Below are 22,903 nucleotides of genomic sequence, written 5' to 3'. Positions count from 1 at the left end.
CTTGGTTAAAACTTAAAATTTTTAATCCAGAAACAATTTTTGTGCTCCATAAAACTCGTCAGAAACTTAAAATCGTCAGGATAATTTTTTTTCTTAAAGTAACTTTAAAAAAAAGTTATTATGTGGACTATTCTAATTTAATTTTATGAACATTTAAACTAAAAATATTTAGATTCTGATAAATATTGAAAAATCACTAAACTGGTACCATCAAACTCGTAAAACACTATAAAAGAATATGAAACAAATGAAATTATTTTTTTAATTATTTTAGTCGTTGGATTTAAATTTGAACAGTTAGATTTTTTTTCTTATTGTTGAATTTGATTATATTAGATCTTCACTACTGGATTAAAACATATATGGTGAGTCAACCCACTAAATTAGAGGGAATTCTAGGTTAAATTTGCCTCATAAATGAGTTTTGGGCTAAAACACATATTTGACCCAAAGGTTGGAGCATCTTGGGGTAAGTTTATAACCTAAAATTTGAATTTTAGTCTAAGGTTGAAGTAAGTCTTACATTACATATCCATGGTTAATTCGTTTTTGTATCATTTACTTATTTGTATTTTTAGTAGACCTGACATTCGTGTCATTTTTGTGACATACCCGATATCTTAACGGGATGTGTTGTGTAACACCCGTTAAAGTAAACGGGTAATTTGACCCGATCCGAAATCGGCTCATTAATATTATCAGGTAATATGACCTGACACATTACCGTTAAGGAATATATATATTTTAAATCAATAAATAATGAAAATGAAAAACATAATTTGACCCAAAAAAATTGAAAACATAATACTAAATTTGTATATGTAAATCACATTGTCACATAAATATTACTTCAAAACATAAAGACAACATTTGTTTTTTAAGTATTACATACCCCTAAAATAAGAGTCTAATGAAAAAAACATTAGTACATTACTACAGAATACCAAATGTTCAAGGATATGCAAAATGAAAGGAGTTACGTTTCAAGGTTGACGAAACCTTGCACGTTTTTGACAATAAAACCCTTCAATTTTCATCAATCACCAAGGGAAATGATATTGTTTATTTTGAACTCCCTTAAAAATACTATTTATGAGGGTTTGTATGGTTTTAAAAATTCAAACGACGATGTACCCATCCTCAAAGTGTAGATGATGCGATCTTGAGCATTTGCATATTATTTCACATTTTTCGCACTTTTAAATTAATTATTATATTTTTAATGTGTTTGGTATTTTTAAATTACTTGATATTTTTATTTTTTTAATGTGTTTTATAATTTTTTAATCTCACTCCTATAGTATTCTATAAAAATAAATACTTAAATTATTAGAATTTATATAAAATAATAATACAATAGTTCATATTTTAATATACAAAATATACATATACACTCTAGCTATTGTATTTTATAGTAAGTTTTTTTAAGTAGTTCAAAAAATTAAAATCATCAAAATAACTTCTTTCTTAATGTGTCCAAATAGTTACCCTTGTGTCACTCTCGTGTAAACCTGTTAAGGATCCGCTATTAACAGGTCCTTATCGTGTGACTGGATTAGTTGTCGTGTCGATCCAAAATCCGTTATTTTCTTATCGTTTATGTGTAGTGTTAACGGGCCGTGTAAGAAATTGTCAGGTCTAATTTTCAAAGGACCAAATCAGTAATATCTTTACTAAATAATAAAACACTCATTGTCAACCAAAACTCTATAAAATTACTAGTTTAACCCTCTAATTAAAACAGAACATGAATAAGAAATATGGGGTAGAAATGTAATTTCACACAACCAAATTTTACTGTTTTTTTTTAAAGCCTCACTTACATGTAATCCTAATATATCTCTAATTAAAAAAAAAAAAAAAAACTTCTCACTCCCACATTCTCTATCACTCTCTTCCTCTCTCATTCTTTTTAAAAAACAAAAATAAAAATTTTTCTCACATACTTTATATGTGCCCATATGCTAGTTAATTATAAAGTAAATAAATGCTGAAATGTCATTGCCATGTTGGTCAGGACTCAAGAATTGTTGCAAGGTAGAGTCACTTTCTAAATGATTACTATCTTCCTTTCCATTGATTCCTTCATTTGCATGAAAGTTTTGCATGTTAACATATTCAAATGTGAAATCATATCATCTTGTATTAACAAATTTCTATGCAGGAATATAGTATCACTGCATCTGAATTATTTGAAAGAGGGAGCCCCACATAGACATAGTTATTAGTTCCCATGGCCAGAGAATGATGAAAGATCAAAAAGACAAATTAGTAAGGATTGCTATTTAGTCAAACAAGCCTTTTGTCCACAAGTATTCATTGCACAAACTCAACCGTTGCAATTAAATAGCAGTAATTGATATAGATATTGAATGGACAAAATTGAACATAAAAGATTAATAGTTGTGGATATCAAATTTAATCACAAAAAGACGATTAAAAATATTCAAACACTGAATACTAAGTAGCATTAAAATCGAACTTCAACTATTGTATTTGAAAACTTTCTCATTTCTCACTCTCTCTCTCTCTCTCAAAAACTTGAAAATCGCAGAAAAGCTAGCAAAAGCCCTTTTTATTCCTTACTGAATCAATTTACGTAACTAAGAGGGTAAAAGATGTGAGACAGATGAGAGAGTCAGAGAAACAAGGCATGGATGGTAAGTCACACTCACTCATCACTCACTCATGCTTTTCTCTGTACTTACTACTCCTTCCTCTCAGATCACCTGTCACCATGCACATATGTATCTGATTCTCTCTCCCTCCCTCCCTCCCTCTCTCTCCCCCCCATATCACCTGTCACCATGCACATATATATCTGATTCTCCCTCCCTCCCTGTCTCTCGTACTCACTCACACAGCAGATTCTATTCTCCTACACTCGTAAATCCTTCGTGGTTTTTGGGTCCACTAGTGACTAATCTGATACCCTCTTTGACCATATGCTTCCAACTAAACACGTATTGGGGATGTCAGTCTCTTCTGTTACCTTTTTTCTTTCATTTACTTCCTTTCTCCTCTTCTCACTATACATGTAGGTGTATATATTTATATATATAACCTCCATCCATCTCTTCAGGAAGAGTACAGCAACCATGTCTTGTTTCCCATTTACATCACTTCGCAGCATCCACACCTTGACAACCCTTCAATCTTCAATGCTTGTCTTTTCTCTCCAAACATGCTCTTGCTCTCTTCTTTTCAAGAAGATGAACTTGCTATCAGTTGATGATCATTCGTTGCCAACTTCTTGGAGCCAATACCACCGCCTTTGGCTTCCACCACAACTGCAGAGCGATGCAGCCAGCGTTTGATCTTTCATGGTGCTATCCTACCTGAGCTCCTCTATTTATTTTCTAACTTTTTTTTCTTTGCCAATTTCTTCTCACACGCTATCTCATTGATTCAGCCCTTCTTCTACCTTGTGCATTCTTTCATCTCTTTCTTGACCTTGCAAGACTTTTATGTCTTTCCAAACCCATTCTTACCACCCTCCGTTGTCTTCTTTTGTTACATTTACTTCTTGACCTTTGTCAACCCTCCCATCGTATCTATTCTTGTCTATCCCTCTTGAGCTTTATTATTTTGTAATGCTTGATTTTCCCATTAGGCCTTAGTTTGATCTGATTTGTATAATTATCTCTGGACTTGTACTGTACTTTTGGCTTGAATATATTTATCTGAAGATGATTATGTTTATTAACTTTCATTTTTTTTAGCTTACGAAATTTGTTTATGTTCTTCTGAGTCCATAATAATTGCTAGCAAAAACCCTAGCAGATAATGCATTTTCCTTATTTTTTTCAGGGTGTTTCATCTGAATATTTCATACGTAAAAGCAGTGTTACATGACCTTTTGGTCCAAACTGCAATGTCAGAAATTTAATTACAAATTTACTATCATTCCAGACCTTATTTTGGTCGAAAGCCAAACTTCTAACTGAGGTTTAAGAATTACACATTCAGAAATTGGAATAACCAAACAAAATTAAGCAGCAGGAATATTCAAACTGCCTTAAACCAACGTTTAAATCAAGTACACAATAAATTATTATCTACCCAATTGAGAAAAAACGTCAAATTTGTACGGCTTATTGATTGTAAACACCTCAAAAAAGGGGTGCATACATAATTCCCGTTATCAAAATGCCCTCTATGCTACAACCAATGTTTTCACGCCCTGCTTTTGCAAAAGTGATTTACGGTAGCTTACATTATCTTGGGAAATCAATGTTAGGCAGGCTAAATTTTTAAATCAAATGAAGTGTTATCACTAAGTAAATCAAATGATATCTTATTAATAAGAAATAAACACGTTAATCGATATTTAATTAATAATTTAATCATCTACAAACACATTATTTAATTTACAAAATTGATTTAAAAATTTTAGTCTCTTTAGTATATGAGCTTCAACTTCTTTATTCAACGTTACTATCGATTGATGAGCTTCCACCAGCACGCCTTCTACTATATTGCTCTCGGACTCTTCTAATTTCAAGACTGAATTGATCAGATCGTTATGTTGTTTGAGTTGTACTCACTATGCTAGTCATGTAGAGGCATTTGTCGAGCCAACTCAACCAGGGTGTCGTCGAAGTTATTGATTTCTTCCTTTGTCGTCTGCCATTGAGCAAAGCCAAACCTGCTTTCATGCCAACTAATGCAGTGGAAATATTCGAAAAGCCTTGCATCACCGCCTAAAACCAATAAAACACAAGAAACTGGGATCACAACAAATTCATAAAAAGAATTAACTTGGCTCGTCAATGAATGGGGAGGAGTTCCATCTCAATTCACTACATGACCAATTCACATAGTTCCATGTTGTGATATAAATCGTTCATATTATAAATTATTATATAAACATTATCTATTCAAAATATAAATTAAATATGAGATCGTTTAGTAATCGAACTATATAAAAATAGATAGACAAATTCGGTAAAAAAATCACAAAGAATTTTGAAAAATAATCAGAAGAATTAGATAAGTCTAGCCAGACTGCCAAAGCAGGTGTAAGTCTGACAATTTCCTTTTACATTTCCTCATTTTTGTCAATAGGGTGGGGGTAAGAAAATTTAGACAAATTTAACACACAACTATTAGTTCAGAATGTTACGTTCACAAGGAATTAACTTGGCTCCTTATGATCGAAATCATTTATATTGTAGATCCTTAAAGATCATCTTAGTGAAAAATAAAAAAAAATATAAGATCGTTTAGTCATCAAAATATATAAAAACAAGTGGTCGTGTACAATGAAATCATCAAGAAGTTAATTGACTAAACGACCTTATTTTCGATTGATTTTTTTTGTAAAATTAATATTTACAGAGTAATTTATAATAATTATAAGCACAAAACTTTGTGAATCGATCACAAAGTATTTTAAAGAGAAACACAATACAATTTATTTGTGAATCAGAACATTTCTTTTGAAAAAAAAAAAAATATATATATATATATATATATATATATATATATTTACAGTTTCGTAGCTTCCATCTATCGCCACAAATTGAAGATGATTTAAGGGTCACATTATGGACAAAAATAAGGGGAAAAATTACGTTCGAAAGAACTGAGAATACAAGAAAAATAAAGGACCAAAATACATTCAACATCCACAGCCTGTTGTTACATTTTAATTGAATGAAGAGAACCACGACCTTCTGCCATCGGGTTGAGAAGCCGATCGCCTAAAGCCTGTTCTGGAACATCTGGCCAAACGGTTCCGCAACTTTCGACTACTAGAGATTGGAACCAAACAAGGATTAATATTTGGAGCTCCCATGCAAAGGTTGTAGTTGATCTTGATTGATGGGAACTTCTGGCAGCTGAGGGACCGGAAAGACCCGAGAGGGGATTTTCCGGAGCAACGAAACTCAGGCTTGTATAATGGGGTTGTTAATGAGGAGGAATCTGATCCCTCAGAAGAACATGTGCAAAATGATAGTGATATACTTGTTCTTGCATTCTCCTTAGCCATTGATCTTGCTCCTCGAAGCTTGACAAATGAAACTATGCCATTTCGGCAGAGAGGACATGCAATTGAGCCCGGGGGGCCATTGGACACAGTTGAAGTGCAGTTTGTGGAACAAAGGTACAAGGCACACCTTGTGCAGAACTCATGATCGCAACCTGCACTACGAGAATTGTTAATATTTGGCAACCAACAAATTTATGCATGATTCTACCATCTAGCATGCAGAAAGCCAATAGGAAGCAAAATTTTTTGGAACTCAGAGAAAAACAATATATATAACAATGGATCAAATATACACCACTCTGAAAATGGCTCATATCTTACCTACTGTACAGCTAACTCTGAATTTTCTAAAGATGGGGAATATTTAGCAGTAATAACATGTCTACCGAATTCAAGGCTCTTTAAAATTCAGTATACAAACAATAATTGGTACTGATTCACTGTTCATTATATGGATAATAAGACTTCGTGTTAATGGTGAAGCCCTATACATTGAGCTTACTAGTGCTCCTAAAACAATAAAAAGGGATCCAGCTTCTTAAATTTCAACCGATCTGTGTTCAAAGAAATGTGAAACTACAGATAGGTAAATGGAATGCCGAACTGAAAACATCTAAATAAAATGCCCCACAGTTGCCTCCAGATGAACTCCAGATGCTTAGAGGTTCAACCATTCAGCATTTCTTCCACTTCAATACTTGAAATTAAGCACAGTAAACACCTTTCAATGCTATTTTTATTTTACATCATATAACAGTAGCAAACATGTTTCTTTTAATTTAGGTACCAAGAAACTGGTCACAATTATTTTGGGGCCAAAAAATCCTGCTGTAGGCGGAGTTGGTTTGGTAGCTGTGGAACCGGCCATTGCTTTTAGATTTTATAAAGCCCAATTGTAACTGCAGGACAGTCGCATTTTTGTTACTGAGCCAACCGCAGTCATATTTGAGTTCTGTTTGAGGCTAAAGGTTTGTCATTAGGCTTTAGGGCTTCAATTCTAAAGCCTAAATCCTTAAAACACTAAATCCTTATCGGGCAGTTGCAAATAAACTAAACAAAAAAAGGAAAAGAAAATACCAGTCACTGGAGTCGAACAAAACTCTGCCTCCGACAGCAGTTTTAGTCCCAAATTAAATTGATTACTGAGACATGCCTAAAGAAGCTATCCGGGAACAAGACGAGACAACACAAGAGTGCTGAAGGGCAAACACTTTTCCAGTTAAAACGAAAAAAATTTCCTCAATACCTTTGAGAATAAGTTGTTTTCCAAATTCTAATCCTCAAAACTTATTAGATTACGGTTTGGTGCCTAATATGGGAACAGAGGACCGAGCAGAGCATTCACTTGATGCATCTATCTTCTTCAGCCAAAACCGATGCTAAAGTGCTATTTCTACACTATCTCACTAGTTACCTATTTAATTTACCTCTGTGGACCATTACCGAGAATCCTTTTGAAGTGTGAGGATATATTTGAATTTCTACACCAATGGATAAATAAATGAAGCTGGTTCCACACCAATCATTCTCCACTGTTATTTCCCTTTCTTCCCGGAAACAATCTTTAAATGGAAAGGTTCAGGTGCGAATAATAGAAACCATCAACTTCTACAATCCAAAAATTTTCCCATTGTATATGGACAAAATCAAGTGGAGTCGTCATGTACACATTAACAGAGATAGATAATCGTGATAGTATGCGCTTTTAAGAGAAATGTACCTTCTGCGGCCACTGTGCACTGTTGTTCCAAACAGACAACACATGGATCTTGGCACGTAGATAAAGAATCATTGTTCCTCCATCCACATTCTCTGGTAATCGCAGCAAAACAAGAGAATAATGATAAGAAGACAAGTTTATAAGAAATCCACACATTTTATTATGTCAAGATAGAAGTATTTTCTGCTTCAACCACATCAATGCTTTTCATTTGCATAATCAGGTATTAGCACTGAATTTATAAAGGAGGTTGGTAAAGGAAAGTACGAGCAGAAAAACGCCTCCTTTTATAGAAAATAAAATAAAAAAGAGATGTTATTTGACTGAAATATAAAAATTTCGGTTGCAACCCAAAATTGAAAATACTGCAGATGTTAAATTTCAAGCATTTGTAATTGAAAGGTTATGCATGAGAAGTTAAGAAAAAATCTAGACATGCAAAAACGACAGGTTCATGCAGCACAAAAGTTAACTTGATTTGATATCTCATTTTGTTTACCAGGTTGCAGTTCACAAAATTTCTGTCGATTTGAATTGTGGGATGCAGTACCATTTGTTGACTTGTGACGTGCTTCATCAATCCATATAAGAACGTCTCCTCTAGTTTTATTGTATTTTATTTTTATGATTTAATCTTTGGGAGGAAGAGAGAGGTGATAAGGTAGATTGAACACATCCACGTGATTTAGTTTTCCATTCTTTGCAAGATTTCTTTTATCTATATTTAACAAGATTTCTTGACTTTCAACAAAAAAAGAAAAAAAAAAAAAAAAACAAGAAGATTTCTTGAATGGAGCAAATCAGAATCACAACTAATTTGGAATGGAACCACTTCTGATGTAACAAAAAATTGGTTAGTAAAAAACTTAGTCAACATATCTAACAAAATATACTCACCTAGCAATCTTCATAATGCTCATAAGGGGAAGAGATAGGTATGGTGAAGGAATAATCTGCGACTGGCCTTCTTGCTCGGAGGTAAGGTTTTCCTCAAGCCAGTCTCTATGCCATGACCGAGCTACCATCAAGGGAGTCCATCTTTAAACAAACAAAAACACAAAACAGGGGTAAGTTGAAAACTTCAAAGGTTTCTGTTGAATTCACGGCAAATGAAAAAATAAAATAACAAAATTAAGGCATGCTGAAACAACTGATTTCACTTCAAGTAAGTTTCATGGTAGTAAGACCCAAATTTTGCAGTCCCATGGATGAATTTTTAAAACTGTGCATCTGTAACTAATGACTTCATAGTCTAAATTTACATGTTCAATGGTACTTAATCAGAGTTACATAATCAAAGCACTTCATCACTCAGAGACAAAATGTGTGAAATTATAGGGAACACTGCAGCAATTGCACTTCAAAGCAACAGAGCAAATAGCCCATTGGCTAAATGACACCTCTTGTCACCTTAAGTACAAGTGAACAATGGTGCTGACCTAATCCCAGGCTTACAGTGAAATTGATCACAGATAACTCCAACAGGTTTCCGATGGTGGTTATCAAAATTCAAACAGATAACCATATAATGTCAGAATTATATATAGTTAACTTATTGCTCAAAGGCGCATACTGGCATCTCCGGTGACAAATGAATTTGACACCACACCAAGGAAAAATAAATGAGTTTGGTAATTGGGCATGATCTAAAGTTCAAACCCAACAGTCACACTTGCATCCATGTAACACAGGTCAATGTACTAACAAGACAAAATGCCAAACTTCGAAACAAATCAAAAGTGACAGGCACCGGATGCATACCCATTGGCATTTTCAGCATTCAGACTGGATCCCCTGGAAATCAAAATCTGAACGGCAACACATATTTTAGTGATAGCAAAACATAAATGTCAGTATGAACTGTAACAAAATTAACGTATATTATTGTGTAGATTTAAGAACATACTTGACAACATTGCGCATTTCCTCCGCATGCAGCATAATGCAGGGCTGTGCTTCCAGCACCTGCAAAGTGATCAGTTACAAAATATGGTTTAGGAAATACATTTGAATGACTGGACCTGGAAAATCATGTTGGCATGACAGGAACAATTAAACATTAATGTTTAAAGAAGATAATCAACAACATTAATTAGAAGTTAAGTAAACTATTACGAAATTGAATAGATATGATTGGGCTATAGCTTTCTAAGCAATAGCAGAAAAGGAAATGCACCAACTAAAGTCACCTGAAGATTTGGAATATACTTTATATGCACGATCTAGTTCCAAAATTACAATACAACTCAGTAGATTTCCTAAGGCAAGTGGATAAATAATGGATTAAGTTACCTATTAGATCAATTGTAGCGCCGTCTTGCACAGTCACCTTAGAAACAGAAGCCCCTAAATCCAAAAGTAGTTGTATGCTTTCAACGTGACCGTTCAGTGCTGCCATATGCAGTGCAGTGATTCCTCCATCAGCGGGCCTATTAATTATCTGGAACAAAACCCTGGTGCACACAGATTGGAACAGGAATCAGTAAAGTATATAGGGCAAGAAAAAAGAGGGTGCAAAATAAACTTGGAAGTGGAAGTACTCATGATTAAACTCTGTGATTGATTCTTCATTGCTATCAGCATTCCTTAACGTAGTCCAAAAATCTGCAGTGCTGGGAATGTAATCAGCCAGGAGGAGTCGGATGCATCGAGAATGACCATTCAAAGCGGCAAGGTGGAGTGCAGTACCGCCATTCAGATAATCTGCTCTGTGAATCTGAAATCCAGTTTTCCAAAATTTGTTATATTTCTTAAGAATATTGGAAAACTGTCTTTGAAGAAAAGAATCTTACTGTGGCCTTAGAAAGAATCAAAGTCTGAACAACCTCCCAGTGACCATGTTGGCAAGCTTGCATCAAAGCAGTCTGTTCACCAAGATACAGATCGCAATTTCAACCTTTTGATAGACGTAAATTGACTTTCAAATCCATCAATTGACAGACTACGGCAAATGCTAAACTTCTAATGTCACAATTGGAGATAATTTTACCTGACCGCGATAATTCCTCAGATTGATATCAACTCCAGACTCAAGCAATAGAGAGACTATCTAAACGCATTGAAAAAATACAATCACAATCCTATCTGATAAGCACAAATTTAAACTTTAACGAGATCAAAATCTCATTAGATTTATACCTCATGGTGGCCCTGAGCTGCAGAATAATGGAGAGGGGAATTGCGTACACCGAAAGTGGAGTACCTTGCCAGGCGAGGGTTACATTCTAGCAAGGCCTTGGCTTCCTGAACATCGCCATCTCTTGCTGCTGAAACTAACCGCTCCCCGGATGCTGAACATCCAAATGAATTTCCCATAACGCTTAGAAATTTCATGTCCCTCAAAATATCGCAAACCCAACAACTGGGGGATATACAATGACTAGTAGTACATAGTCAATCCTTATTTTCCTCAAACGTAGGACATTAGATCCTTAATCCATCCAAATAAACAACACACAAAATATCGACAGAACATGAAAAAGAAGCTATCTTGTCAATACATAGAAGTAGAAGGTCGTCCCCTGCACCAAACGGGACACAACCACCCTCCCAACAACAGTTTCTCAAAAGGCAAATTGGTTGTAACGGTCAGAATCCCACTATTTGGTTCCTACTGAGTCACTGATCGAAGAACAAATGCAAAAATATATTATTAGGACGTTATTGTCTGCAGATTAGTCAAACATTTCGACAACTTCGAGAAAACCAACAAAAGACAGACAGGAACGTTAAAACCTTAACGAACAAAATCCTATTTCGTCCCACCCATTGTCCCCTCCACAGAATCAATGCCTCTCAAACCCATTCAATCTTCCCTTCAAAAGAAACAAAAATTTTCAATTTCCCCTCAAATCAAATTTTTTTTTCCTTCCGGATAATCAAAATCTTCAAAACCCAGATGGAAAATCTCCTTCTGGGTTTTAAAGGAAGCTGATCAAAGATTGATGTAATGAATGAAATGAAGATTAATATCAAATGGGAAATATTTTTAAAAAATAAATAGAAAAATGAAGATGGAATTAAAAAAGAAAAAGATATAAAAAGGAATAGCAGTGGGTGATTTATTAGGAGCTCATCCCTCCTGAAGCCTCAACCAACAATAGCCTGCAAGAAAGGCGTGTCTCCAACTCTCCATGAACATGATTGGATATTATTAGCCAGTCAACTTGGTAGTTGGTTTCGTCCTTTCTCTCTCTTGTCCTTCCCTCCTTCTACCTTTTTTTACTTCAACCTGGGACAAAGTAATCTCTGTCCACGCAGGTCACCTGACCCAAGGCTAATCATCCTCACGGTATTTTGATTCACCTATTTTTTCACTACCACAAACATATTAGCTTTTATTATTATTATTTTTCAATGCTTTTTTGTTGTTGAATAATAGAGTCTCGTATTGGAGAAATACAAAAATAAGGCTTAATTGTAGTAATGATTTTTTGACTTTACTTTTAGTTTAATTTTAGTCCATAACTTTCATATTAGTTTTTTTAGCCCTCGAATTTAATGTGTTGTACCATTTATTTTTTTAGCCCTCGAACTTAAATTTAAGTTCGAGGACTAAAGAAACTAATATGAAAGTTCAGGGAATAAAATTAAACTAGGGTAAAATTCAGAGACCATTGATACAACTAAGTCAAAAATTAATGTACTTATATATATCAGCTCTACTAGTAATATCACCGATGTCTTTTATAATAAAATGTAACAACTATTAATAGGTTGTTAAGTTAAGACAATATTGATGATGTTGACAATGAACCATGTGTGGATGCAAAGTTTCGCCTTCCTTTGATTGAAGAATATGTACCTGCAAAATAATAACACCTAAGATTGAGGCCCAAAGCCTCACGCGCCCACGATGAATTTGGGGGGAGGGGGCTTTGGCCGAAGAATCTCCGATGCCAAAGTTAGAAGTATGAGAACAATGTATTTGAGTGTTTGTGGGTAGCAAAAAGCCTCTTTAGGGGGTAGCTCAAACTTATTGAAATTTGGAGATAAAGGGTATATTTATAGGAGAGATGGAGGAGATGGTTCGGCCCTCTAGGGTTTAGGGGTGGCTGGCCCTATGTGGTATTCTAGGTGAGAATATTCCAAGATATTTGTGTAAAGAAATATCTTTGAGTAATTAGGTACATATCCCAAATAAATGGAATTAGGATAGCTTACTTGAAAGAGGTCTTCTCTAATTAGAAATGTATTTATGATAAGAATAAGGGATTATTCTATCATAAATACCTTTGACTTTTTTTACGGGTAAGGGTGCCTTGAGCAGTTGTTGATCTTTGCTTGCTCTACCTTAGCTGCGCATGGTGAATGAGACTGCTCCCTGCTTATTTAATAAGGGCAGTCTTGTCTTTCTTGGAAAATAATCCACGTGTCAGCTTCATGATTTTTGGGATTATTTTTGGCTCCACACCATGTTAGACTGAAATTTTTTATAACAAGTATCATGTATGAGATTTGGGTGGTTATTATGCAAAAAGTGAAAAATGATGTGCATAGATTTTTTGTTCTACAGCTTTTCACCTTATAATATATGGTAGATGCCCACTAGTAGGCATGTAAAAGGTTCGAGGCCACTGGTAGATGCCCAAGGCGTCTTCATGAGCGTTGTTTGTCTGTGGCACTTGTGTGAGGATGTAAGTCTGAAACACCTCAAGCTGCTTTCGTACCTTCTCGAGGTATAATGCCATCCTTGGATGCTTTGCTACTGATGTGAAAATTAACTTGACACACAAATTAAACCCTATTGTTGATAATTGTAGTATATATGTAATGCTAATCAACACAAATAAGACTTAAAAACACTAAACTACACTCTATAGACTCAAAACTAACTTAAAACACTCAAAACAACAACAAACAATAAAAAAGACTCAATTCTAGACCTAACAAGTGATTTTGACGAAAATAAGACTTAACTTGACTCAAAAGACTAAAAGAAAACATATTTTGACTCAACTAACAAGACTTAATGAAAGGGGGATTGTTTTTGATGAATTTAAAACTTAAAACAGAAACTTTGCATAAAACACTTAATAAGAACGAATTTGGTGAATTAAAAAGGGTGAAAGGCTAGTTAGAAGGTTCATCTCCACACATGACATATGCATACAAACCAATTTCCAGTTATTATTCCTTTAGACTATGAATGACAATGCCCTAAATTAACCATGAAAAGCACAAATTAACTTTCAGATTTTCCTTAACTCATTGAATTGGATGGAATACGCATCACAACCAAATTATCCTTATCAAGTTTCCTAACTATGAAAATCATGATAGAAAGACATATCAAAGGTCATCAATTCTTTTAAAACCATAAGCATTGACAAGGCATTCGTAACTATGAAAAGCATGATACTCGTACCAAGGATTTACTTAACACAATCATGACTAGTGACTTCCACTACTTGCGAATATAAGTTCATAACGATTAGGTGAAACTCCTTTATACTCTAGCATCAAATTCATGCATGCAAATTAAGTGTCGACCCTCAACCAACATACATAAACAAGTTTTAATAACTCAGATAAGCAAATCATATTCAAGACTTAAGAAACAATAATTGGATGTAATCAATTCATATAAAACATATAATCATGGCTTCGAATTCACCTCCAACTATAAAGAAATTAGTTCCTCATGTTCATCATAATTGAAAACCAAATTAAAATAAACATTGAACTAAAACTAAGGATAGAAAGAACCCAGAAGCACTCCACACTCCAATAGCAGATTTCGAACCCTCCTTGGATGGTGGCAAGCACGGCACAAGTCCTCCTCTTCTTCCTTCCTTGCTGTGGCACTAGGGTGACTTAGGGTGTTTGATGGCTGAATGTATGAATGTATGAATGAATAAATGAGTGAATGGATGTGGTGTATTTTGCGGCATAAGCATGTATATATATGTGTGATGCATGGCTGAAACCCTAGGGAAATCAGATTAGGGTGTGGTAGAAATCAGGTGGGAAAAGGACTAGGGTGCATGAAAATCTGAAGGGAAAGGATTGCACAATCCTAGGGGAAAATGATTGCAGGTTCTAGAGCATTTAGAAGAAGGAGAAGCGCCACCTTTCTAGGGATTCTAGAAACAATGTGTTTTGTGGCAGAAATTGGACTTTTAGAAGGGATAAAGGGTGTGGCATTCTTTTAGGATCAGATAAGGTCTTCTAGAACCATATATTTAAGTGTTCTAATGTGGAATTAAGTCCTCTTTGCAGCTGGAATTAAGGTAGCAAAGGATTAGGATAGGATAAGATTGATGCGAAATAGATACGCACACAAATTAAACCCTCTTGTTGTCAAATTGTAGTAATGATGCAAGTAGGGATCGTTCTAGACCGGGGATTAGGAGGGCTTGCTAAAACCTCTAAATTGACTCAAAAACATAAAAAAAAAGTTAAAAACGTTCACAAAGACTCAAAGGACTCAAAACAGGTTCAAAAGACTCAAAACTACCTAAAAACACTAACTAGGCAGTTTCTGACCCTAAACACAAATTTGGACGAATTTAAGATTATAGGTTGATTCAAAACACTTTAAAATACAAATTAAGACACTCTAACACTAAACTAGACTCAAAGAATACAAAACTAAACACTTAAAACACTAAAACAAACCAAAAGACTCAAACATCACCCAAAACACTCAAAACTGCCTTAAAAACACTTTCTGGGCAGTTTTGAGCACCTTGGTGAATTTGGACGAAATTAATTTGTAATTTGACTCGAGACTCTTAAAAACATAAACTAAATTGATTTCTAACTAATTTGACAATAAAGTAAAGGGGGATTTAGGGTTTGACGAAATTAAACTAAATGAACAAATTACAATTAAAACAGAATGTAAATATGAAATGGATGAAATGGAATGAATGGATGCTATGGCTAGCTAAGGGGTTCATCTCCACACATGTTACACTTGCATAATAAAAAGATTTCCAATTGCATTTCAATAAATTATGAAACTCATCACCCCGGGTTAATTAGGTTCGCTTAAATTAACCTTCAAATCTTCCTAACATTATTGAATTGGATGATTGCATACGACAACCCAAAACATTCCCCACAAGTCCCCTACATGATTGCATAATAGAGATACAAGCAAGAATCATTACGCTCTATGAAAATTATAAGTGTTGACGAGGCATTCGTTACTATGATTGCATGAAACTTATGCCAAGAATTTATTTAACGCGATTGTTTATAAGCAACCTCCACTACTTGTGAATATAAGTTCATAACTATTAGGTGAAACTCACTTATATTCTAGCGTCATATTCATGCATGAAAATTAAGCGTGCACTCTCAATAAACATACATAAATAAGTTATCAATCAAACAGTTAAACAAATTGAATCCACAACTTATGAGACGCAATCAGAAGTAATCAAATCAAAATGCAAGCATAAACATATATTTCGAATCCCCCCCTAGCCAAGGGGGGGGTTTAGTTCCTCATGATACAAAACAAAGAGAATCAAAGAAACACCTAAACATTCCAACAACTCAAACTTGAATTGTATGAACGTTTAGGCCCTCTTCTCTTCCATTCCTCATTCGTACAAAACAAAGAGTATTGAAATTAAACATTGAAATCAAAGAAACACCTAAACATTCCAACAACTCAAACTTGAATTGTATGAACGTTTAGGCCATCTTATCTTCCTCTTCGTTGTAGCACAAGGTCTAAGGATAGTTTGATGGTGTGAATGGAAGTGTGGAATGGAGTGGGGAGTGATGGAAATGGAAGATGGTTTTTGGATTGTAAGGGAGAGAAACTCACGGCTAGGGAAGTGTTTGTGGTGTGTTGTGTATGAAAATGAGATGTGGAGTGAATGAATCCATTGTGGCTGAAATGGATCCTTATTTATAGGTAAATAAGAGGGAACATGACAGCTAGGAAGTGGGTGGAAATGTGGCTGCATGTGTGGTGCAATGATGAAGGAATAATCTGAAAATGCAAGGTGAATTAGGTTGGAAATCTGATGGGTAATGCACTGTAAGGATGGGCTGTTTTGTGTTGTTGGTGTGTGAATGGGAATGTAATCTGAAATGGGAGAGCATGTGGGTGGAAATGCATGTGGGTTAAAGTGGAATGATGATGGGAGATGCATGTGGCTGATTTATGCATGTGATTAAAGGGAGTGCATGTTTGAATGATTAAAGGGACATGTGGGGGTGGAAATGATGAATGAAATGCATGTGAATGACAGCTAGATATGTTGATGAATGCATGTGATTAAAGGGTGGAATGCATGTGGCTGAATTGGATTAAAGAATGGGAGTGATGGGTTGGAAATGATGGTGGGTTATGCACGGCAATGATGAATGGGATGGGTGGATTTGATGATTGTGTTGGTGATGAATGCATGTGGAATTGCAAGGAGGAAGGTATGGTTATGGTTATGATAAGTGATAAGTGAATGGTTATGATAAGTGATAAGTGAATGGTTTGATAAGTGATAAGTGAATGGTTTGATAAGTGATAAGTGGTGATGATAAGTGTATGATATGTGATTATGATAAGTGATAAGTGGTGATGATAAGTAATGATATGTGGGAGTGTGGCTGAAATGAAGGAGTGGAATGTTGGAATGTTATGCACGGCTAAGGATATAGGAAAGGTTTAAATGTCCTAAAACTAAAGGGAACAAGGTTTCAACACTTTGGTCTTCAATTAGGTCTTCAATTTCGTCCAACACTTTGGCTCCAAGCATAAGCTATCCATCCTTAGCCCAAAAATGCTCCAAAAGTCTCCAAAATGCATCTTTTTGCTCCTTTAGCCCTTTGGACCTACAAACACACGAAAATAGCTTAAAGTACTAAAATAACTAAAGAAACATAATGTAAATGCACGAGAACAAGCCATTTAAGTCGCATGAATATGCTCCTATCAAAGATATGATAAGGTTTGGATAAGATAAGGTTGTTTGGATAATGTTCCATGTTTCTTGCTCTTTCCTTATCTTCTTTGTCTTGAACTTGTTTCTCCAGATTTGTAGCATGTTCCTAGCCTCTTTTGACTTCAATTTCGTCCATCCAACTTGCTCCATATGCAAGCTATCCATTCCATGCCCAAAACTGCTCCAAATGGCTAAAAAATGCACTTTCTTGCCAACTTTGCCAGTAGGACCTACAAACACACGAAAATAGCTTAAAACACTATAATAAATGGAAACTAACTATGTAAATGCAAGAAAACAAGCTAACTAAGTTGCATAAATATGCACTTATCAGCTACATACTCTTCAGTAGTTTGGCTGGTGATGAGATGAGCATCGAAATGGATTGCGAGCTTTATGACTACCAGATCTTGTGCCATTCGGAGGCTTACAAATAAGGCCTCGTACTCTACTTTGCTGTTTGATGCCTTGAAACCTAGAGTGATTGCCTGCTCAAGCATCGAGTCGTCTGGGGTGATGAGAACCAAACCTGTTCTAGAGTCTTTGTAGTTGGATGAACCATCAATGTGTAGACGCCAAAAGCCTTTGTAGTTGGATGAACCGTCAACATGCAGGCGCCAAAAGCCTTTGTCAGAAAGGGTTGGTTCGGCCAAGGTATGCTCAAGCGCGTCTTTGGGCTATGTTGTCGTGTCTTCCAGGTCGAGAGAGAACTCTGTTATGAAGTCTGCTGGTGTGGTAGAAACTAACACACAAATTAAACCCTTTTTAGACAATTGTAGTATGAGTAAGTAGGGATCGTTCTAAGCCGGGAATTAGAAGGGATTCTCATCAACACAAACTGGACTTAAAAACTGTAAACTAGACGAAACTAACACAAATAAGAACTAAGGGGGGGTTTTTGGATGAATTTAAGAAACTAAAGTAAATTGCATCAAACAAAGTAAAGTATGAATGAAAATTGGGTGAAAGGCTAGTTAAAGGATTCTTCTCCACACATGAACCATATGTATACAAATTGATTTCCAATTATTGTTCCTATAAACCATGAATGACAATGCCCCAAATTAATTGTGAACAACCCTAATTACTCTCAGATTTTCCTAATTTCATTGAATTGGACTCAGCGACGCAATCAAATTATTCTTATCAAGTTCCCTATATGAACAGCTTGATAGAGATGCATATCAAAGATCATTAAGTTCTATGAAAATCATAAGCATTGACAAGTCATTCGTAACTATGAACTACATGATACTCCTACCAGGAATTTACTTAACACAATCATGACTAGTGACCTTTACTACTTATAAATATAAGTTCATAACAATTAGGTGAAATTCCCTTATATTCTAGCATCAAATCCCTGCATGCAAACTCAATGTGCACCCTTAATCAACATACAAGAACAAGTTCTTAATAAAACAGATAAGTAAATCGCATTCATGTTTTATGAAACAATAACTAGATGTAATTAATTGATATAAAACATATGTTCATGGCTTCAAATTCACCACCATCTAAAAAGAAATTTAGTTACACATGTTCGTCACAGTTGAAAAACAATCTAAAATAAACATTGAAACTAAAATAAGGATAGAAAGAACTCTGGAATTCCGTAGTACTCCAATGGCAGATTCGGCACAATCCTTAGGTGTAGGTGCATGGCACTCCTCCTTGATAGGAGCATATTTAGGCGACTTAGTTGGCTTGTTCTTGTGCATTTACGTTGTTATTTCTTAGTTCTTTAAGTCTTTTAAGCCATTTTCGTATGTTTTCAGGTTCTTAGGGCTAAAGGAGCAAAGAAGTGCATTTTGGAGCCTTTTGGAGCACTTTTGGGCTAAAGATGGATAGCTTATGCTTGGAGCCAAAGTGTTGGACGAAATTGAAGACCAAGTGAGCCTAGAATCGAAGGAAGAAGGAGGAATCAAGAATTGGAAACCAGTTTCCATTATGGGGAGTTTCTATTTTTGAAAGGTTTCCAATTGTGCAAGTTTCTAAATAATGTTGGTTGCTTAAATCCCATGTTCTAGAAGCCCTAGACATGCCCTAAATTGTGCTGCACCCTACCTTCCTTTTCTCTCCAAATTTCTGGCCTTAAAATCCTTTCCCTTTCTTGCCGTGAGTTTAACTTCTTTTCTCTCCCAAAATCTGCAAGATTATGTCACAATCCTTGTCTTAAAAGTCTCAGCCGCACCTCCCTTGACCTTTCCTCTTCCTTGCCGTGCAAGGGAGATGGTTCTTTCCTATTTCCTTGCATTAAAACACATTCCTTTTGTGTTTTATGCCATTGCCGCAACTTTTAGGTAGGTTCCTTTAAATTTCTGATTTGATTTCCTATTTCTAAAAGCTTTTGACTTAAATTCTGATTACCTAAATAACCTAGGGTTTTAATTCCTGAAATCCTATAAATAAACATCCTTGTTGCAGCCACAAGGAGTTCATTGATTCACCATTCACGCCAGAAAATCATCCCATCCCTCTAACACATCCATACTTCACCATTCTCCATATTTTCTGCCCAAAACCAACCCTTGCCGTCCCCTACATCCATCCCAACCCTAAATCCATCATTCTACATCATCCATAACCCCCTAAACTCACCATAACCTCTTGTGCCGCAGCAATTAGGAGAGGAATGAGGCCTTGAACGTTTCATGCTTGCAGATTGGAGCGTTCTTAGGTGTACTTCGTTCTTGTTTTCAATGTTTACTTTGTTATTACTTTCTGAGTTTGCTGTAATCATGAGTGGCTAAACCCCTAATTAGTTAGGGGAAAGTTTGAAGCCATGAACATGTTTGAGATATGAATTGATTTCTTCCAATTGTGATTTGTTAAGTTGTGATTGCAATTCAATTATCTGTTTTATTCAAAACTTGTTCTTGTATGTTGATTAAGGATGCATACTTAGTTTTCATGCATGAACTCGATACTAGTTTATAAACGAATTTCACCTAATCGTCACAAGTTTATAAACATGAGTAGTGAAGGTTGCTAGTCACAACCGCGTTAATTGAATTCTTGGCAAGAGTATCATGCATTCATAGTTACAATTGCCTCGTCAACACTTATGATTTTCATAGAGCATAATGATCTCTCATTGTATCTCTTCTATGCATTCATGTTGAGGACCGTTGGAGAATAATTTGAATTGTCGCATGCATCATCCAATTCAATGACATAAGGAAAATCTGAGGGTTAATTAGTGCATCACGGTTAACTTGGGGTGTTGAGCATCATAGTTAGTGAAAAGCAATTGGAGAATCGATTCATATACAAATGTGTCATGTGTGGAGAATGGACCTCTAACTAATCCATCCATCATCTTGTTTCCAAAAATTCGTTTTACAATCTGCCTAGTTTTATAACTTGTTTTGTTATTTCAATTTTCGTCAAATCAAAACCCCCCTTTACTTTCTTGTTCTATAGTGTTTAGAATCTGTTTAGTTTGTGTTTTAAAGTGTTTTGAATCAACCTATAATCTTAAATTCGTCCAAAATTGTGTTTAGATTCAGAAACTGCCTAGTTAGTGTTTTTAGGCAGTTTTGAGTCTTTTGAACTTGTTTCGAGTCCTTTGAGTCTTTGCGAACGTTTTTCAACTTTGTTTTTATGTTTTTGAGTCAGTTTAGAGGTTTTAGCAAGCCCTCCTAATCCCCGGTCCAGAACGATCCCTACTTGCATCTTTACTACAATTTGACAACAAGAGGGTTAATTTGTGTGCTTAACTATTTTCGCATCACTCCTCCTCTCCTTCCTTGCAAGCACAAATCACTCTTTTCCTCTCATAAACTTGCGGCACTCTCTGTATTTTTCTCCTCTCCCCTCTTGAAAGTTGCGGCAATAGGTAGTATTTATAGGCAGGGGGCATGGCCCAATTTGTGGAGGAAAATGATTAGGTTGTTTGCATTGTTTTAGGACTCCTTAAATCAGATAGGAAGTGGTTTAATGTGATAGGGAATCCCCCTTGCTGCTGGAGGTAAGGTAAAGTAGGTTTAGGATAGGATAAAATAAGGTTTGTTAAGGATAAGGTTGGATAAGAAAAGATTGGATAAGGTTTCCCTTTAATTTCTAATTCCTTGTCTTCCAAGCCTCAATCCTAATTCTTCCAGATTGTAGCACATTCATAGCTTCATTTGACCACCAAACACATCCATCCCAAGTACTCCCCACGCATGCTATCCAATCCAAATCCAAAACTACTCCAAATTGCTCCATTTTGCCATTTTTTGTCACCTTTGCCAATTGGATATGAAAATAGCTTAAATTACCAAAATAAATGGAAATTAACTAAGTAAATGCAAAGAAATAAGATACCAAAATTGCACAAATATGCTCCTATCAAATTCCCCCACACTTAGCTTTTGATAATCCCTGAGCAAAACAAAGAAAACAAAACAAAACCTAAACCTTCCAACAATTGCCTTAGGGATTTCCAATGAAACATGACATGTTAAAAATCACTACCCACATAGATTTTAGCCATCCTTACTTAACCATAGTAACCACTCACTAGCTCGCATTTAATCAGTTAAAACAACATTTTGAATGTAGTAACATGCCTTAGAGAATTCACTCAATTCCTCATTGGATATACTCTCTATTTTCACAAAGATTTTCTAACTACACTCCCTATACTAAGTATGTGTGAGAAGATTGATGTAAACATGTAGACTAGCACTCACATATGTTATATCTAATAGGAGTACATTTATGCTACTTAGTTATGTTGTTTCCTTGCATTTAGTTAGCTAATTACTACTTATTATAGTGTTTTAAGCTATTTTCGTGTGTTTGTAGGTCCTAATGGTAAAGTTGGCAAGAAAGTGCATTTTGGAGCCATTTGGAGCAGTTTTGGGCATCAATTGGATAGCTTATGAGTGGAGCAAGATGGATGGACGAATTTGAAGACCAAAGGTGTCTAGGAATGTGCTAAAGAGTTGGAGAAGCAAAATTGGAAGTTTTGAAGATAAGGAATCAACTATAAAGAAGGAACCTTATCCTATCTTATCCAAAACATTATCCAAACAAACCTTATCTTATCCTATCCTAACCAACCTTATCTGTCACATCCCGGCCCGGGCGGGACGACTTCCCGGGCCCGCTCCACCACCGTAGCACGATATTGTCCGCTTTGGGCTTACCAGGCCCTCACGGTTTTGTTTTTGGGAACTCACACGAGAACTTCCCGATGGGTCACCCATCCTGGGAATGCTCTTGCGCGCTACTCGCTTAACTTCGGAGTTCCTAAGGAACCCGAAGCCAGTGAGCTCCCAAAAGGCCTCGTGC

At 35.6% G+C, this 22,903-nt stretch overlaps 1 protein-coding gene across 1 annotated transcript; it reads right to left on the bottom strand.

Annotated features, from left to right (window-relative positions):
* Window positions 1-5,531: 5,531 nt before the first annotated feature.
* On the bottom strand, window positions 5,532-11,958 carry LOC103929101 (E3 ubiquitin-protein ligase XBAT32). The gene is made up of 10 exons (XM_009338247.3): window positions 10,854-11,958; window positions 10,705-10,764; window positions 10,508-10,579; window positions 10,256-10,431; window positions 10,008-10,168; window positions 9,622-9,680; window positions 9,477-9,523; window positions 8,613-8,753; window positions 7,716-7,807; window positions 5,532-6,147 (listed from the first exon to the last, which is right to left on the bottom strand). The coding sequence occupies exons 1-10, from the start codon at window positions 11,046-11,048 to the stop codon at window positions 5,651-5,653; spliced, it is 1,500 nt and encodes a 499-aa protein (XP_009336522.2). The 5' UTR covers window positions 11,049-11,958; the 3' UTR covers window positions 5,532-5,650.
* Window positions 11,959-22,903: the final 10,945 nt, after the last annotated feature.

This window comes from the organism of the source record quoted next, unplaced genomic scaffold, assembly GCF_019419815.1.
Source record: "Pyrus x bretschneideri cultivar Hongxiangsu unplaced genomic scaffold, Pyrus_bretschneideri_v1 Contig123, whole genome shotgun sequence".
Taxonomy (NCBI): domain Eukaryota; kingdom Viridiplantae; phylum Streptophyta; class Magnoliopsida; order Rosales; family Rosaceae; genus Pyrus; species Pyrus x bretschneideri.
Note: the sequence above shows the minus strand (reverse complement) of the source record. Positions and strands in the feature narration are given on the sequence as shown.